This window comes from Nicotiana tabacum, chromosome 17 (genome assembly GCF_000715075.1).
Source record: "Nicotiana tabacum cultivar K326 chromosome 17, ASM71507v2, whole genome shotgun sequence".
Classification (NCBI taxonomy): domain Eukaryota; kingdom Viridiplantae; phylum Streptophyta; class Magnoliopsida; order Solanales; family Solanaceae; genus Nicotiana; species Nicotiana tabacum.
The window spans coordinates 78,479,885-78,497,726 of NC_134096.1; the positions used below are offsets into that span (position 1 = coordinate 78,479,885).

At 39.4% G+C, this 17,842-nt stretch overlaps 1 protein-coding gene across 1 annotated transcript; it reads left to right on the forward strand.

The window, feature by feature from the left end:
- The first annotated feature begins 14,522 nt into the window (after positions 1-14,522).
- On the forward strand, positions 14,523-17,186 carry LOC107791961 (uncharacterized). The gene is made up of 2 exons (XM_016614124.2): positions 14,523-16,430; positions 16,760-17,186. The coding sequence occupies exons 1-2, from the start codon at positions 14,618-14,620 to the stop codon at positions 16,963-16,965; spliced, it is 2,019 nt and encodes a 672-aa protein (XP_016469610.1). The 5' UTR covers positions 14,523-14,617; the 3' UTR covers positions 16,966-17,186.
- The last annotated feature ends 656 nt before the right edge of the window (positions 17,187-17,842 follow it).

Here is a 17,842-nt window from a genome sequence, read left to right on the forward strand (position 1 = left end):
AAAAATAGGGAAGGCATTGGTTGATGTGGAAGATGGGGAGCTCATCTTCCGAGTGGACGATGAAAAAGTTGTGTTCCACGTGTACAAGTCAATGAGGCAGTCAAATAGCAACAAAGTATGCTCTTTTGTGGATCTAGTGACGGAGGTGATTGTTGATGACATGAGTGCTATGATCAATATGGAAGACCCTATGGAAGCTGTGTTGTTGAATCAGGAGGATGATGAGAAGCCAGGCTTGATAGAATGTGCAAATGTTTTGCAAGGAATGGGATCCTACACATATGGACCCCGTAAACATTCCTTGGACCTTGAGAACCGGAAGACTCCGCCAACTCAATCGAGGATCCACCAACATTGGAGTTTAAGCCCTTGCCCTCACACCTCAAGTTTGAGTTCTTAGGCCCTTGTTCCACATTACCTGTTATTCTTTCTTCGTGCTTAACTAACGTGCAGGTAGATTTCACCCTTGCGGTGCTTCAAAGAAGGAAGAAGGCAATAGGTTGGACATTAGCGGATATTCGGGGTATAAGCCCCGCCTTCTGCATGCATAAAATCAAATTAGAAGAAGATGCCAAACCCTCCGTGGAACATCAAAGGAGGTTGAACGAGGCCATGCAAGAGGTAGTCAAGAAAGAGATCATTAAGTGGCTAGATACAGGGGTTGTGTACCCCATTTCTGATAGTTCATGGACTTCGCTGGTACAATGTGTCCCAAAGAAGGGGGCATGATTGTGATCACAAACGATAGAAATGAATTGATCCCCACAAGAACTGTCACCGGTTGGAGGGTATGCATGTATTATAGAAAGCTGAACAAAGTGACCCGCAAAGACCATTTTCCATTGCCATTTCTTTACTAAATGTTGGATAGACTTGCCGGGCATGCTTATTATTGCTTTTTGGATGGGTCCTCCGGGTACAACCAGATTCTCATTGCACCTGAAGACCAAGAGAAAACCACCTTCACATGTCTGTATGGCACATTTGCATTCTCGCGGATGCTGTTTGGTTTGTGTAATGCACCGGCTACCTTTCAGCGGTGTATGGTGGCAATATTTACGGATATGGTGGAGGACTTCTTCGAAGTATTCATGGATAATTTTAGTGTTGTGGGGGATTCATTTGAAGAATGCTTGGATAATCTTGACAAAGTATTGGCCCGATGTGAAGAAAGCAACTTAGTGCTTAATTGGGAAAAGTTCCACTTTATGGTCGAGGAGGGCATTGTCCTCGGCCATAAGATCTCAAATAACGGTATTGAAGTGGACAAAGCAAAAATTGAAGTGATTTCAAAACTCCCGCCTCCTACTTTCGTCAAGGGAGTGAGGAGCTTTCTTGGTCACGCAGGGTTTTACCGTAGGTTCATCAAGGATTTCTCAAAAGTGGTGAACCCCTTGTGCAAGTTGTTGGAAAAAGATGCCAATTTTGTGTTCAATGATGATTGCATGAAAGCTTTTGAGCTACTCAAGTATAGGTTGACTACCACTCCCATCATTACCGCACCCAATTGGAGCTTACCATTTGAGCTCATGTGCGATGCTAGCGACGTTGCAGTAGGAGCGGTATTGGGGCAAAGAATCAACAAGAGATTTCTTCCGGTCTATTATGCAAGCAAAACAATGAACGATGCCCAAATCAACTATACGGTGACCGAGAAATAGTTATTAGCCATTGTCTTCGCCATGGAAAAATTCAGGTTGTACCTCACGGGTCCCAAAGTGATTGTGCACACCGATCACGCGACACTTCATTATTTGATGAGTAAAAAGGACTCTAAGGCTAGGTTTATAAGATAGGTTATTCTTCTACAAGAATTTGACCTTGAAATCATAGACCGAAAAAGGAGTAAGAATCAAGTGGCAAACCACTTGTCCCGCTTAGAAGAGGAGGGGAGGCCCCATGATGGCCTCGAGATTAATGATTCATTTTTGGATGAACAACTTCTCTCTGTGTCTGTGACTGGGATACCGTGGTTCGCCGATGTGGCTAACTTTCTTGTGACCGGCATTGTCCCGAATGAGCTCTCTTCAAACCAAAGGAAGAAGCTCAAACGGGACTTCTTGGATTATTATTGGGACGAGCCATATATTTTCAAAATTTGCAATGATAGTGTTATCTAGCGATGTGTTCTAGAAGAATAGCAATTGAGTATTCTTGGAGCTTGCCATTCCTCGCCCTATGATGGTTACCATGGTGGGGCGAGAACTACTACAAAGGTCCTAAGCTGTGGATTCTATTGGCCCACCTTGTACAAAGATGTTAGCGAGCTTGTTAGGCGTTGTGATGAATGCCAAAAAGCTGGTGGAATTTCCAAGAAGAATGAAATGTCCCTCACCACTATTTGATATTTTCGATGTGTGGGCATCGATTTTATGGGGCCATTTGTGAGTTCATGTGGGAACACTTATACTCTAGTTTATGTTGATTATGTTTCCAAATGGGTTGAAGTTTTGGCTTTGCCCAACAATGAGGCACGAAGTGTGGTGGCTTTCTTAAAGAAAAATATCTTCACAAGGTTCGGCACCCCAAGGGCTATCATTAGTGATGGGGGTTCTCATTTTTACAACAAAGCCTTCTACACTTTACTTTCTAAGTATGGTGTCAATCATAAGGTGTCAACCCCTTATCACCCACAGACTAGTGGACAAGTTGAGGTCTCTAACAGGGAGATCAAGAGCATATTATCCAAGACTGTCAATGCAAATCGGACTGATTGGTCAAGGAAGCTTGACGATGCTTTATGGGCTATCGTACATCTTACAAGACTCCAATTGGTATGTCTCCGTACCGGTTGGCATTTGGTAAAGCATGCCATATTCCGGTTGAATTAAAGCACAATGACATGTGGGCGCTGAAGAAGTTGAACCTTGAACGGGATGTAGCTGCCAATCTCCGGGTAGAGCAACTAAATGAACTTGATAAGTTCCGGTTCCATGCTTATTCCAGCTCGTCCTTGTATAAGGACAAGACGAAGTACTTACATGACAAATATATCCGGAATAAAGAATTCAAGGAGGGTGACTTGGTTCTTCTATTCAACTCTTGGTTACAGATGTTTCCGGGAACACTCAAGTCAAAGTGGAGTGGCCCTTTTGAAGTAATGCATGTAACTCCATTTGGTGCTCTCGATTTGAAAAATAAAAATGGTGAAATCTTTAGACTCAATGGACACCGAATGAAGCATTACCTTGGCAAGATTGATGATAGCCACGTAGTGGCCTTGATCCGTTTCAAATGATGATGGTAACATGCGTCGTGCCACGACGTTAAATCGGGCGCTTCTTGGGAGGCAACCCATGTGTTTTTCTTTCTTTTGATTTTCTTCTTTTATTAGGCATTGTTTTGGATTAACTGGTTGTGAAGTGTATGTAGGAATTGGTTGTGCAGTGCATGATATTGACAGGGAAAAATTTGACTAAGTGTTGGAAGTTCGTGAACCGCGCCCAAAATTTCGCGGTCCGCATGAGCATTTCGCGGCAGCACATTTTTGTCCGCGGACGCGCACTTGGAAAGAGCAAAATGCCAACTCTCTGAAGTTGGACTGTCGAAAATCCTTCAGATATCGCGGCCACGCTCCAATTTTTGTGGGCCGCATTGAATCCCGCGATCGCGGACAGTAGTTAGCGGATCGCGCCCAAGTGCTTGAAGCTGGTCTACATAAGGTAACATAGTGCGGACCGCGATAGAATTTCATGGCCGTGCTTAGGTAAGGCAGTGGGTTCCATAGTTGATTAGTATAAATAAGGATTCTTTAAACATTTTACAGTTTTCGAACCCTAATGTTTCACCGCACAAAAAAAAAAGCATTGTTCATCTCATCCTGCTCTTAATTTTCATCTCACATTAAGAGTTCATTTCCTACTACAATTTTACAACTGGTATGTTCAATTCCATGATATGATTTTATCTTTTTCTTTTCTTTTCTCTTTGTTTTAATTTTTCTTTTCAGTTAGGGTTAGATGCATGTCATGATCTCAAATTAATGCTTAATTGATACTTAAATACATGTGGGTAGTGTTTATATGCCTAATGGGGGCTGGGGTTAGTAACTTTGCATGGTTAATTGAACTAATTTTTGCACACTTAGTGAAAATCCTAGTTTTCAGTGTTCTTAGTACCGATCTTATTTGAATTTCGCTGTCGCGGTCTATTTTACGCGGTCCCCGATAGGGTAGGCGGCCGCGTTCATTTTTTCGCGGTCTGCGCTACCCCATCTTTTAGTTACTGATTGATTGCTAAGTGTTCGCAGCCGCGGTCACTTTTACGCGGTCCGTGGTTGCTCCTTCGCGGCTGCGTTCAAGTTTCGCGGTCCGCGCTTGTGAACTCCAAAGAGTGTTAATTGCCTTCGCGGCCGTGTTCACTTTTACGCGGTCCGCGATTGATCATTCACGGTCGCGTCTAATTTTTCGCGGTCCACGTATGTCCAAGATCAGAGAGTCAGTAGTCTGAACCTGACCTCTTCGCGATCGCGTTCACTTTTTCGCGGTCTGCAATGGGCATTCCGCGGACGAGTTCACTTTTTTGCGGTCCGCGATGCCATGTTTTGAGAAACACTATTGTTCATTTCATCTATACTGCTATAAGGCATGATTGAACCCCAATTCTAATTATCTTTCACTAATTATGTGTTGCAAAAAATGTTACGATCTCGTGGAGGAGCAGACAAATCAAAAGGGAGGGCAGAATCCTCCCGAGGCCGGGGCAACGGAAAGTAGGCTTTGCCCTTAGCAGCTCAAATAATCATAAGCAAAAAGAAAACCTTCACTAGACCTCCTGCCGATTCATCAGACACAAGTGAATATCTCTCATCCCGGGAGATTTCTAAGGGGGAATCTACACAACCTCGACAAGAGGCCCAATCACAACCCTTTCGCCTAATCGATGAAGCTACCTCCTCTTCTGGGTCGTCTAATGGCTCAAAAAGAGGTAGTGAGGCATCTTCCCCACCTGCTGCAACTCCGTCCTCAACAGCTACTCCTATCAATGTAGATGAGGATGAAGAGGTCCCGGATGACGGGAGATGGGGTGATACCAATGTGGGTGGTCTTGCTAGATCAAGAAAACCCGAGGTATGGGCGGATAGATTCGTGAGCGAGAAAGCATACCTCAAATTCCGGGAATAGTGGCCCCAAAGGTCATTCACCGTGGAGCGACAGTTTATAGACAGAGATCTCCTTCCCCACAATCCGAATATCAAGAGATAGTTTGAGGAGAGAAAAGGGTGGAAGTACTTCACTAGCAAGGTTCTGGATGCAAATGAGTACCTTGTCAAGGAGTTCTACACAAATGTTGCCCACATCAAAAAGGGCACCACTGTGACAAAGGTACGGAACTTGAAGATACGGTTTGATAGCGCCACCTTGAACACATATGCCAGTTCTGAGGATGTGGAAGTTGTACAGTATTTGGAGAAGATGGCCCTATATGAAGCATCACGGCCTTGGCCAGCGGAAGTAATAGCCATTCCAGGGACAACACCGGCCTGGCTCACAGCTGGAGTCCCAATCGCCAGAAACACCCTCAGCTTTGAAGCAAAAGGGTGGTGCACATTTGTATACATCTGGCTTGATCCTAGACATCATGGTAGTGACATTCCACTCTCTCGGGCGATCTTAATAGCTTCCATAATGGCGGGGTATCCAATCAACATGAGGAACTTCATGTCCCACCACATCTCCAAAAGAACCGAAAAAGAAGAAAGGTCCTACCCCTACCCCAACTTCATCACTATGTATCTCGAGGACCAAAGGGTAGAGGGGAGGCACTATGACACAAAGGTGAAGACGAAGAGACCTTTCTCCAGGTATAGCCTTCAAGGACCGGACAACCCTAAATTAAAGGGTAAAGCCACTACCTCCACTGGCCAGTCTAAAGAGCCAAGGGTAGTGGTCACCGGGTCAGAGCCTTCCACAGTAGCGGGACCTTCAGCTGCCATGCCTCCTCCTTCCTACAGGCCATCCATCACTGTGCCACTATTTGTGCCCTCATCTTATACTTACCCCCAGACTGCAACGAGGGTTTCTCAGACCTTATCCAGCATCAACAACTGGATGCAGGCAGTTACATCAAAGCTATCTATCTTATCCAGTGCATTAGTAGCACAGTCATCCCCTACACAGCTTCAGGTACCTCCATCAGTGGAGGACTCATTGACGGAGTTTCTGGCCAACCAGAAAAAGCTCCTGGACAACCAAACGAAGATCCTGGAGACTTTGGATACTCATGGCAAGGTGATCAAGGATCTGGGCAAGCAGGTAAAGAAGATGAGAAAGACTCGGGCCTCAAAGGAGTCAGTGGAGAAGCTGAAGAAGGGGATAAAGAAGTTCACTTCTGTTGGAGATATCCCACTTGACTTGCTTATGGAGGAGACTGCCCCAGCAGCACAGGCAGTAGAGCATGAGGCAGACATAACTCCAGTTAGAAGATTTGTGGTCCCCCAGTCAGAGGATTTGGAGATCCAGTTAGAGGACCCGGAGGGAGCTGATGATCCTATGCAGTCCGAGGACCCCACTCATGTGCCTGACCCCATGCAGACAGAGACCACATAGGGAGTTTTCTTTACTCTCTAACCCTTCCCTGATCTTATTTTAATATTAGCATTGAGGACAATGCTATTTTTTATTTGAGGGGGTGTTCCATTTTGAATTGGTTATGATTTGATGACATTGGTATGTAATAATTATGATACTATTTTTTTTTTACCTTTATTTATCGTTAGTTTCACTTTCGTTATTTTTCACTTTTGGTATGTATATAACATTAACATTCAATGTAGATATTCATTTCCATTTTGCATATATATTCGTGTCACTCCATTATTGTACATATTCATTTTACTTTCCGTAGTTTACTCCATAACTTCTTTCGTATTTTTCCTTAATAGATGAGCTTCTTATTTCCTTTAGTAGCTTATTTTTGAGTTTTTAGCTTCTTTTTACATTCTCCATGATCAATAAGAATTTGGTTTTCTTAATACCATGGTTCTTTCCAAAGGTGGATGTTGTGTGAACCGGGTGGCTCTTCCCAATGATGGATGGTGTGACAACCTTCTTAAGGGATCGAGTCCATTTTTTTTTTTTGGTGTATATAGTAGTAGTAATGAATAAATGTGTCTCAAGCAGGTTTTACTTGGTACTAACATATTTACCTTCGACCTCATGGTTAGAGACAAGTTGATTGGCATAGACTAGCTTTAGTTGTGACCTTTAGACTGTTGCGTTGACTAAAACAATCATCGAGTGGTTTTCTTGAGCCATTTGTGATTTTCAATCTTAGCTAAGGTTTGTGGACCCTCGACTCTGTTCTCTTTAACAATCCAGCATCTTGAGAGGTGAGGTATTGAATTGCAAGTCCAAGTCTCGTGCCAATAAGTTTAGAACTTGCCCTGAATGTTTGTCTAGGCAAAATTCTAAGTGTAGCTTGACTTGAGAAATGATTGTAGGCTCTCCTTGGTCCAAGTTGAACTTTGAAAGCTTCCGTATCCTACCAATATGATATCCCTAATCAACTCCTTTGATCCTAAGCCTTTATCCATCATATAATGACCCTCTCTTGGCACCCAATCTTTCCTTAGCATTCATGATGAACAATTGGAAAAAGCATAAGTTTGGGGGGAGAGACGAGTAAATTGAAAGTGATAAAAGGTTCAAATAAGAAAAAGAATTTTTGAAAAGGAAAGGCAAAGAAAAGGAAGAAAATCCAAAAAGAAATACGTCAAAAAGAAAGAGAAGGTTGAAGGGATTCAAAGAACATAATGATGAAAGGAAAGGAATGATGAGAAAAGGAGAAAAATAATTGTCATGAGTAAGAAAGAGTGACGGTTTGTCTCTCTAGTTCCCCTAAAGAAGAAGAAAAATGACTCAAAGAGTCAAGACAGTATGAGCCGAAATGAAAAAATGGAGTGCTTAAGGAAAGATGAAACCATCATAGTTCGTTATGTCCTACCTTGATCCAAAAGCCTTCATTACATCCCTGCTAAAGCCCTATATGATTTCAAGTTGAGTGAGCTTACATTAGTGATGATTTACATAAGGGGCAAGCTTATGGTACTTAGAGCCGGATTTGTGGCATTCTTTTGAGAGTGATGAGCGCACTTCTTCACAATCCTTGTTTTGAGGGTTCATTCTAAAAAGTGAGATTTGCTCATGGAGAGTAGAGGAGAAGGAGTTTGGGATCCACAATGACCTACGTGAGAGAGCGAGCTTCCTTGATGAATTGGGTCAACTCTTGATGCTCTAGTGTCACATTAGAACTATGGAACTCAAAAGGGCATAACACGACGTTGTTGATAATTCATTAGTGTTGAGGGTAATTGTTAGTCCCTAATTGATGCCTGATGAAGTCACCTTAGGCCGGCTGAAATATCCTTTTCTTTTTCTTGTGGAGGTGGGAATTATCTTATTTGCTTGAGGACAAGCAAAAGTTTAAGTTTGGGGGAGTTGATAAGTAGGGATTTTAGTCTATTAATTGCTCTCTTTTACTTGTGTTTTAGGCCAAAAATGCGTGAAGGTATTCCCGGAAACTAACTTAATATGCATGCTTGCAGGGATTGTTCAAAATGAACCAAAGGAGCCATAATCAACTCATAAAGGAGTCAAAACTTGAACAAAAATCAAAACTGGGCCAAGACGTGTGGAACGCGGACCGCGACAAATAAGTGCGGCCGCGGAAGTATCAACACAGACGCGGCCATTATTTCGCGGTCCGCAATATGAAGAATCAGAGAGATGGTTTTGTGGGCACAAACATGAACATGGACCACGACAAAAAGATGCGGCCGCAAAAGTACCAGCGCGACCGCGATGGGAATTTCGCAGACCGCGGTTGCTAAGGTTCAGAGAGTGCATAATTCAAGCAAAATGAGAAGGGCGGTCCGCGTCAAAATTAAGCGGCCACGGAAGTCTCTCACGTGGATGTGGTAGAAATTATGCGGTCCGCAAAACAAGATTCAAACCAGGTGTAGTTGTGAAGAAACTTGGACCGCTATCAGAATTATACGGCCGCGAAAGCAAGTATGCGGCCGAGGTCAGAATTACGCGGCTGCGAAACTTCCGCAAGGGTATTTTTATCTGGAAATTTCAGCTTAGTATAAATAGATCTTTTTATCAATTTTACGTGATGTTATGTTTTTACTGAGTACGTGAGACAGCTAGGTTTACCTTTTTGGACAATTTTGTACAAGATTTACTTTATAACATTAGATTTTCATCTTTTAATTTAGTATTATGGATTATATCTTCTCTTTATCTTTGATTTTTGCTATTATTATGAGCGGCTAGACTCATAGCTAGGGTTGTGACTCAACCCAAGTGTGGGTATTTAATGGATCTTGAATTTTAGGGCTTGAATGTCTATAGGTTAGTTCTTGCTAGAATTATAGAATTAGCTTAGTTCTTGCTAGAATTATAGAATTAGTGGTTACAAACACTGATTCATGCCTTTATGATTTGGTCTCTTCTTGAGAAAGAGGGATTAAGTATGGGAAAACTAGGTTAACAAGGAATTGGGGTGAACTCAAGAAATTGATAGCCCCAATTAAAGGGTTAAACCTAGAGATAGTAATACCCGACTTGAGCTAATATCACATGACTTGCATGAATACCCAGTTGGACTTGAGAAAGCCAAATTGGGCAAAATCACTCAAACTATCGAGAGATATAGAGTGAGTACTTGGGTGTGATGGCTATATTACGATCCCAAATTAATCAAGCTTGTCCTAGATTTTTACTACCCGTTAGATGTCCACCTAGGCGAAAGTCACTACCCTAGTCCTTTTAAACTCTTGAAAACCAACATCAAAAATATTGTACTTAGCTTTAATCATTGCATACAATAGAATAGAATTAGAAGTAGAATCAATACCATCATGCTTGGAAGTGCAATTAGGATCAACACACGCATCTAGATTTAGATATAAACCTAATTTCAAATCAATTAACTCCCTGTGGAAATCTATCCCGACCTTGTTGGGTAAAACTGCATCGACCATCCTCGCTACTCAATAGTGGTATAAGTTTGGACCCGATCACTAAAAGTTATAGATTTATGATTTAAATTAGTTTCTTGTAATTGTATTCATGTTATGAAATTGCTTTTGGCTAGATTTGGACCATTCGGAGTAGAAAAATCCAAGGAAGGCATTTTACCGATTGATTGAGTGACATTTGAGGCAAGTGACTTGTCTAATCTTGTATGCGGGAAATCCCCTTAGGATTTGGTACTGTTGTAACAGTTTGTGATATATGAGTACCGTGTACGCGAGGTGACGAGTGCGTACACGGGCTGATTATGGAAAATTTGGTTCTTGCTGATTTGCCATCTTTTAAAATACATTAACGGAGTTGTTTTCTTTTAAAATACATTAACTGAGTTGCCTCAACATATGTAGTGATCATGTTTAGCCTAGTATCGCATGCCTACGTGCCTTAATTCTTACTTGCAATTTATGCAACATGCTTAGTTGAATTACCTGCTTTACTTGATTTGAATTAAATCTTTAACTGTAAGATTTTTGCTGAAAATTCACGTTTCCTTTCGATTACCTGCTGCATATTTACTTTGGGACTACGAGGCGGTTCCTCGGGAGATCCACCTGTACTGCATATTTACTTTGGGACTACGAGGCGTTTACTCGGGAGATCCCCATGTACTGCATATTTACTTTGGGACTATGAGGCATTTACTCGGGAGATCCCCTCGTACTGCATATATACTTTGGGACTACGAGGCGTTTACTCGGGAGACCCCCCTATACTGCATATTTACTTTGGGACTACGAGGCAGTTCCTCGGGAGATCCCCATGTATTGCATCTTTATATTTGGGACTACGAGGCGGTACCTCGGGAGTGCCCCTGCTGTATACCTCTATTTATTGTACTGATATTTTCTTAAACTTCTTATTGTTTAAATTCTTAGTTATTTCAAAATATTATTATATCTTCTGCCTTATTTTTCTTTTAAACCAGTAGGGCCCTGACCTGACCTCGTCACTACTTTACCGAAGTTAGGCTTGGCACTTACTGGGTATTGTTGTGGCGTACTCATACTATACTCTGCATATATTTTTGTGCAGATCTAGGTTCTTCCCGCCAGCCCAGACACCAGTGAGTTAGACTGCTCGTGGAGACTTCAAGGTATATCTGCCAGCGCTCGCAGACCTCGGAGTCCCCCTCTATCATTGCTATGCTGTTCTCCTTATTTTCTTTTAGACTCTGATGTATAGAGATACTTAGTAATTGCTCTTAGAAGCTTGTGACTTATTTCTACCGGGTTTTGGGAGATGTATTGATTTTGAATCGTAGTTTGAATTATATCACATGTTTAGATTTGAGCTTCATTTTTATTATTCAGTTATTCCGTAAATTGTTAGGTTTACCTAGTCTTAGAGACTAGGTGACATCACGATATCCTACAGAGGGAAAAATGGGGTCGTGACATGTTCGCGAAGTGTAACTCCGCCCCAGTCCCAATTTTTCCTTCGCGATCGCGAGAGTAGCTTCACAAAGCACCAGACATCTGCAGATAGCTGAAACTAGCAACTTCCCAAGTCTGAAATGGTCTGAAGCCTATCCAAAACTCACCCGAGCCCCTTGGGATCCAAACCAAACTTGCACACAAGTGTAATAACATCATATGAACTCGCTCGGATGATCAAAATATCAAAATAACACCTAGAATTATGAATCGGATATCAAAATGAATGAAATTTTTAAAGAAACGTAAGAACTTTCAAATTTACAATTGGACGCCTGAATCACGACAAATCAACTCCATTTTGCACCAAATTTTACGGACAAATCATAAATAGTAAAATGAACCTATTTCAAGTTCCGGAACTAAAATCCGAACCCGATAGTAACAAAGTCAACCTACGGTCAAACTTAGAAATTCTTTAAACCTTCAAATTATTTGTTTTCAACAAATCACGTTAAATCAAGTTAGGGACTTCCGAATTCGATATCGGGCATACGTCCTAGTCCCAAATCATGATACGGACCCGCCGGGACCGTCAGAACACTGATCCAGATCTGTTTACATAAAATATTGACCATAGTCAATTCAAATTATTTTTAAGGTTAAAATTTACATTTTCCTCAATGTTTCACATAAAAATTTTCGAAAAAAGACACGGACTGCGCACGCAAATTGAGAAAGACTAAACGGAGCTATTCGAGGTCTCGAAACACAAAAATGAAGGCTAAAACTCAAAAGAACACACCACATACAAAATATATACAAATCAGATACAAAATACATGCAAAAGACATATTGTATAAAATTTGTATGAAAATTGTATTTAAGTTGAATGATGTTGATGTATTTAAATGGGTAAAAATAATGTATAAAAGTTGTAGATAAGTTGTAAATATGTTGTATACTATATAATTAGTTGCATAAAATATATTTTAGTTTATATGTTGTAGATTTATCAAATTTGTACGAAATTTTATTTTTAATTTGTATACTGTTGTACCATACAAATTTATCATTGTCGAATTTCTACTGATGTTGTTGTTGGTACTACATCGACGGAGGTGAAGGCTTTGAACATTTTGCTTAATTTTGACTCACGTGTTCAGCCACAAAAATCAGCCACTTAAACCATTTTTAAACCCAACAAAACAGTTGACAAATCGCCCACTTTCACACCTAAAACCAAGCCCAAAATCATTCATCAACAGCCGCAAAAATCTGCTTGAAAATAGTCCAGGAGCTTAAAAACCCTTGGAAAATCAGTTGAAATTACCTTTAAAACGCAACTAAAAAATAACATAGGGAAAGAGGAATTTTTCCTTCTTATTAAAAGTTAAAAACCTTTACGTACAACATTGGGTAAGAAGAATTTTTCCCTTATTAAAAGTTAAAAAAATTGGCGTGGCTGAAACTAATTAAGTAACAGCTTTGAAAGAAAATTAATTTAAATCCAAGTGTTTCTTGTTTCGAAACGAAACATGCTTGCCTATAATTGTCTAAGTTATTCATGATGTAATGTTCTCCAATATTTTTCTCGATTTTTTCACTTTAATAAAAAATAATTATCTAACTAAATCCTCTAAATTAAGGCACTAGTAATGAATTGTATATATAGAGAGAGAATATGGAAAGAGGAGAGGAGAGAAAAAAGGAAAAGGGTGTAATAAATTCCCTAATTTAAGGCACTAATAATGGAATGTATAAAATTTATAAGTAATCCTTATTGAAGGCGGGTAATATACAAAATTAGGATAATTTTGATAAATAAGTTTCAAATATTATATAAAAATATCTCATTTAGGATTTTACTTGTAAAATGTGTGAGTTACTACTTGATATTTCGTAAAATAGTGCCCGTCATATTTTTTGAATAGTTATGATTTTTTAAAGCTACTCCATCATTTTAATTTATTTGTTATAGTTTGACTTGACACGAATTTTTAAATTTGTTTGGTAGAATTTAACTTGCTACAGCGCTTAAAAAAATAAAGAATTTTTAAACTTATGATATTCCACATGTTATAAAATTTGTGTGATCGCATATTTAAAACTTTTTATCTTAAACATGACACACTATTTCTTTTTATAAAAAGATTAAAATGAGAAGTTCAAAGTTATTTGTTTTCAAATATATAATAAATCATTTTGAGGAGAAAAAAAAGATTACCAAGGAAGAAAGACACGCGAAGATAGATCCTGAATACAGACATAAAGACAAATGTTGTAAACCTGGACTAAGCACGTTAGCATTATATATCCTAGATTTGTAATGATTATTTTTGCCATCAAAAGCTATGCCCTTCAGTTTCGAACTGAGTTGCAAACTCTGCTTCAACTCAAAAAGACCCCAAAAGCTACTTTAGCTCATTCGTGAGTTAGCCGCATTTTCTTGAGACCCACACTATTTGTACTTGTGGTTCTATAAACAAAAAGTAAACTACTGCTAGATTTGCACTTTGTTTGATTTTCAAGTTAAATCTGGATACCATGAGGCTGCTAGGTCTTACGTAAATAAAAAGCCTCTTCATTGGTTTCAATAGGAGCGGACCATAAATATTTAATTCCTTCTTAGACCTCATATTCTTAATATCATAACGGTCTCATCCTTGCTATCATATTCTATACTTCAGTTTTTCTTCTTTAATCTTTATTTTCTGTACTAATACTATTTCATCTGCTAGTTACTTCACTCGTGCATCACAATTCCTGCTCATAGTTGGATGAACACGAATTTAAAGTTCAGTTGCTCAGTTGAGAATGAGTGTTATCGTATTATATGTATATATTTTTAGATCTTATGCGCATAGGTAAAACCGAAAAGAATTCTCATAGCTTCGTCTAAATCTGCTTTTAGAGTCATATGAACTGGTCTCATGATACAGCCCACGTGTTTGTCAAAAACACCTCTCTCCCTCTCTCTCTCTCTTTGTGGGTCGGGGGAGTTGCAACTTGGTAGTATTATTTATGTACGATTAAAGATGAATAACGACAAAACACATTGCTGACTAAGGTTAACTTGTGAAAATGAAACCCTACCTGCCCAGTAGCCAGGAAATTAATTAAAAGTAAAACTAATAAAACTACAACCTGCCATGGAAATTAACTCCAGTAGGAACATTCTCTGACTCCTCAGAAAAGCTAGCAATGAACTCCCATAACTCCCACCCCTCAAAGAAAACAGCTGCTAACAACTCTGCCATTCATTTAAACATGACATGCACCAGTAGTAGTTGCTTGTTATGCACCATTAGTAAAACAGATACATCTGGCAGAAGAAAATTAATAGCTCAATGCTTCAAAGATTTGCCTCTTCTCAGAGATGATAAAAAACTTGTCATCACCTTAAGATGCCTATGGAATATTACTCTGGCTCAACCTGATGACCCTGAATTTCCAAATCTCGGCATTTTTTATTGCATGGCTAGACTTCTCAACAGGTGCATCCATGACCAAAAATGGCTTTCGAGTGGCAAAAATGTGTATATTCCTTACTATGCAGCTCACATTATTGGCTCCTACACCATGAACAAAGCTCGGTTTTCTGTATTGGCTGTTAAATCAGGTGTAGTTTCGCCATTAATAGAGCTTTTAAGAGGAAAGATAACATGGGTTGAGCAAAGAGTAGCTGTTAGAGCACTTGGTCACATTGCGAGACATAGAAGAACATTTGAAGACATTAATGTCCGCGAAGTTGAAATCATGAAGCTAGCTATGGACATAGTTTCGAAATGCATTGGAATTATCTACAGTGAGTTTGTGGTCAAGAAAAGTGATGATAGAGTAGAATATCATCGTCATTTGATGATTAAGGGTCTAGGAGGATTAGAAATGGAGAATAAAAAAGCAGAGTCTTGGGCTTTCCAAATGCAAAGCTGGTCTCTTTACCTTCTCAATTGTTTTGTTAGAAAGAAAAGAAGCATCAATTTGATTTGCAAAGAAGAATTTCTTAAGAAGTTGTGTGGTATATGGGGTGGATTAGAGAACCAGAATTCTTTCTCTGGCATTGGGTTAATCAAAAGTCTATGCCACAGTGAAATTGGTCGAAGAAACATAGCACAATCAGAAGAAATTATCGAAAGTATCTGCAGTCTCTCTAGATCTTCAGACGAATGGCAATTATGGGCAATTGAAAGTCTTTTGTTACTTCTCAAAGATCCAAATACAAGAAGCGTAGTAACAAACATTGCTGCTCCTTTTCTTGCTGATTTAGTAGAGCTTAGAACTATTAAAGGTAGAAGAAAAATGGGTGACGTGATAACGCAAGTACTCTTACAAGATTATGCAAAAGTTAAGTATGGTCAATTGGTTTTCAACAGAAAAGGATCACAAAAAGCTATAGAAGAGATTTGGGACTTGAAGGTAGAAAAAAGGAAAAGGGATAAATTAATGTCCAAAGAAGAAGCAAGGGAAAGAGAGCTTTTGGTTGCCATATTAAAACGTGAAGGAAATCGAAAATTTTGGTCAGCTGATATTGAAGAAGCTGTAAACAAGTATACGAAGGCTTTGGATTTGTGCCCATTAAAATTAAGAAAAGAAAGGATAGTTCTTTATAGCAATAGAGCTCAATGTCATTTAATTATAGGAGAAGCAGAGCTAGCTATTAGTGATACAACTCGAGCACTATGTTTATCAGGTGAAATGAGGCCTCATATTAAGAGTTTGTGGCGAAGATCACAGACTTATGACATGAAAGGATTGGCTAGATTAAGTTTAATGGATTGTTTGACGTTCATTAATGAACGTAGCAAGTTGAATAATGGAAACAGAAGCAGCAGAAGGAAAATCCCGTACTATGCAATGAGCATGTTGAACAAACAGATGACAGCCACGTGGATTTTTGTGGGGGTCGCTGAGTCAATGGTAGATGATGTTAATGTCGATGGAACGTGTAAATCCAGGGACCAACATGTCTTTGCAGGTGTTAAAATGAAAGGGAAGACAGAAGCACTCTTAAAAAGTAAGTGCTAAATTATGTTTGATGCTTATTTCATACCAATTTTAGTTCTTCTCAGCTGAAAAAAGGATTTCCTTAGTTTGGCTTCTTTACAAGTGTAAAAGAATTTTCAAACTATATACATATCACCTAAAATATGATGGCATATAACAATCTATAAAGAGAGGGATGAATAACCTGAAATATAAGACAAGTTAAATTGCATTAATAATGTGAATTTTTTAATATTGCCATGCATATATTTAAATCTTTTTTAGTTCACCCCCCCCCCCTTCCCCCAACCAACAAAATTACTAATCTAATGAACATATTTGGGATTGTCCTTAAAATAGGAATGCCTACCCACGGGAGCGACAAGGAGGAACGGCTCTTGAAAACGGGACGGCTTTGGAGAAGGCTGAATAGCACAAGTCGGAGAAGCAAAGGCGTTATAGAACCATTGCTGAAACGTTTCAAAGGAAGGAAAAGCGTAGATATACAAGATAAAAAGTCAAATAGTCTTTTGTTCGCGAAGGAAACTAAAGATGGAGCCATTTGAGAAGGAAAATAGTCCAACCAGTTTGATTTTAGAGCAGCTCATGTTCAAATGCCAAATTAAGAATATTCTCTATTTAGATCATCTAATGTCCACTTGAACACTCTATTCAATTTTCACTCAAAATTCTTATAACCGACATAAGCATGCGTATTTCTTTTGGGATAAGGTTTTGTCCAATGTTTCCCCCTCTTTTGGGGAAACAAAAATCACTTGGAAGTTAATCATTTTTTGGCATCTCTGACTGAAGAGTGAAGGGAAAATGTGATTTTTGTTTTCAGGCAAGTCACTTTTGGTTTGATATGGTCCTCGTTGACAAGACACCTCAACAAATGCACCATAAATGGACACCAAATAGATAAGATTTGTAGCATAGATCTGCTGACGTATCGTATCGTACCTAACCCGCTAAGATAGATTTGTGCGTTCCTAATGCGGAAAACTAGCGTGCTCTTTATTTTATTAACTTAATGGAGAATACAGTTTTTTCTTTAATTTTTAGTCCATCGGTAGTTATTGCATCTCACTTTACAACTATCTGATACGACTCATTTTCGTATTTGCCTTCCCTCTTTAAAGAAGATGTTTTTTTCCTGATTAAATTTAGAATATATTTTCTTCTCATTCAACTAAGGTTCGGGCCTCTGGAAAAAAAAAATATGAGGGCTCAAAAAGAAATTGCTTTACGCTATATCATTTTCCATCCTGTTTATCGTTGCAAACCTTAGACCAGAAAGCTTTTCTATACTCTTCCGTCCTCGCCAAAATAAAATGTTAGTTTCCAGCTTTAGGAAACCAGAAGACAACACAAAACTAGGGTATGAAATTCTGAAAATACACATTTGTGCTTTGAGCATGCATACCAAATGGTAAGAGTAAT

What these genes read in the sequence shown, in the direction of transcription:
- LOC107791961 (XM_016614124.2), top strand. Translation starts at nt 14,618, where the DNA reads ATGAACTCCCATAACTCCCACCCCTCAAAGAAAACAGCTGCTAACAAC. An exon ending in GACAGAAGCACTCTTAAAAA is followed by an intron (nt 16,431 to 16,759) that starts GTAAGTGCTAAA and finishes TCCTTAAAATAG; the next exon opens with GAATGCCTACCCACGGGAGC.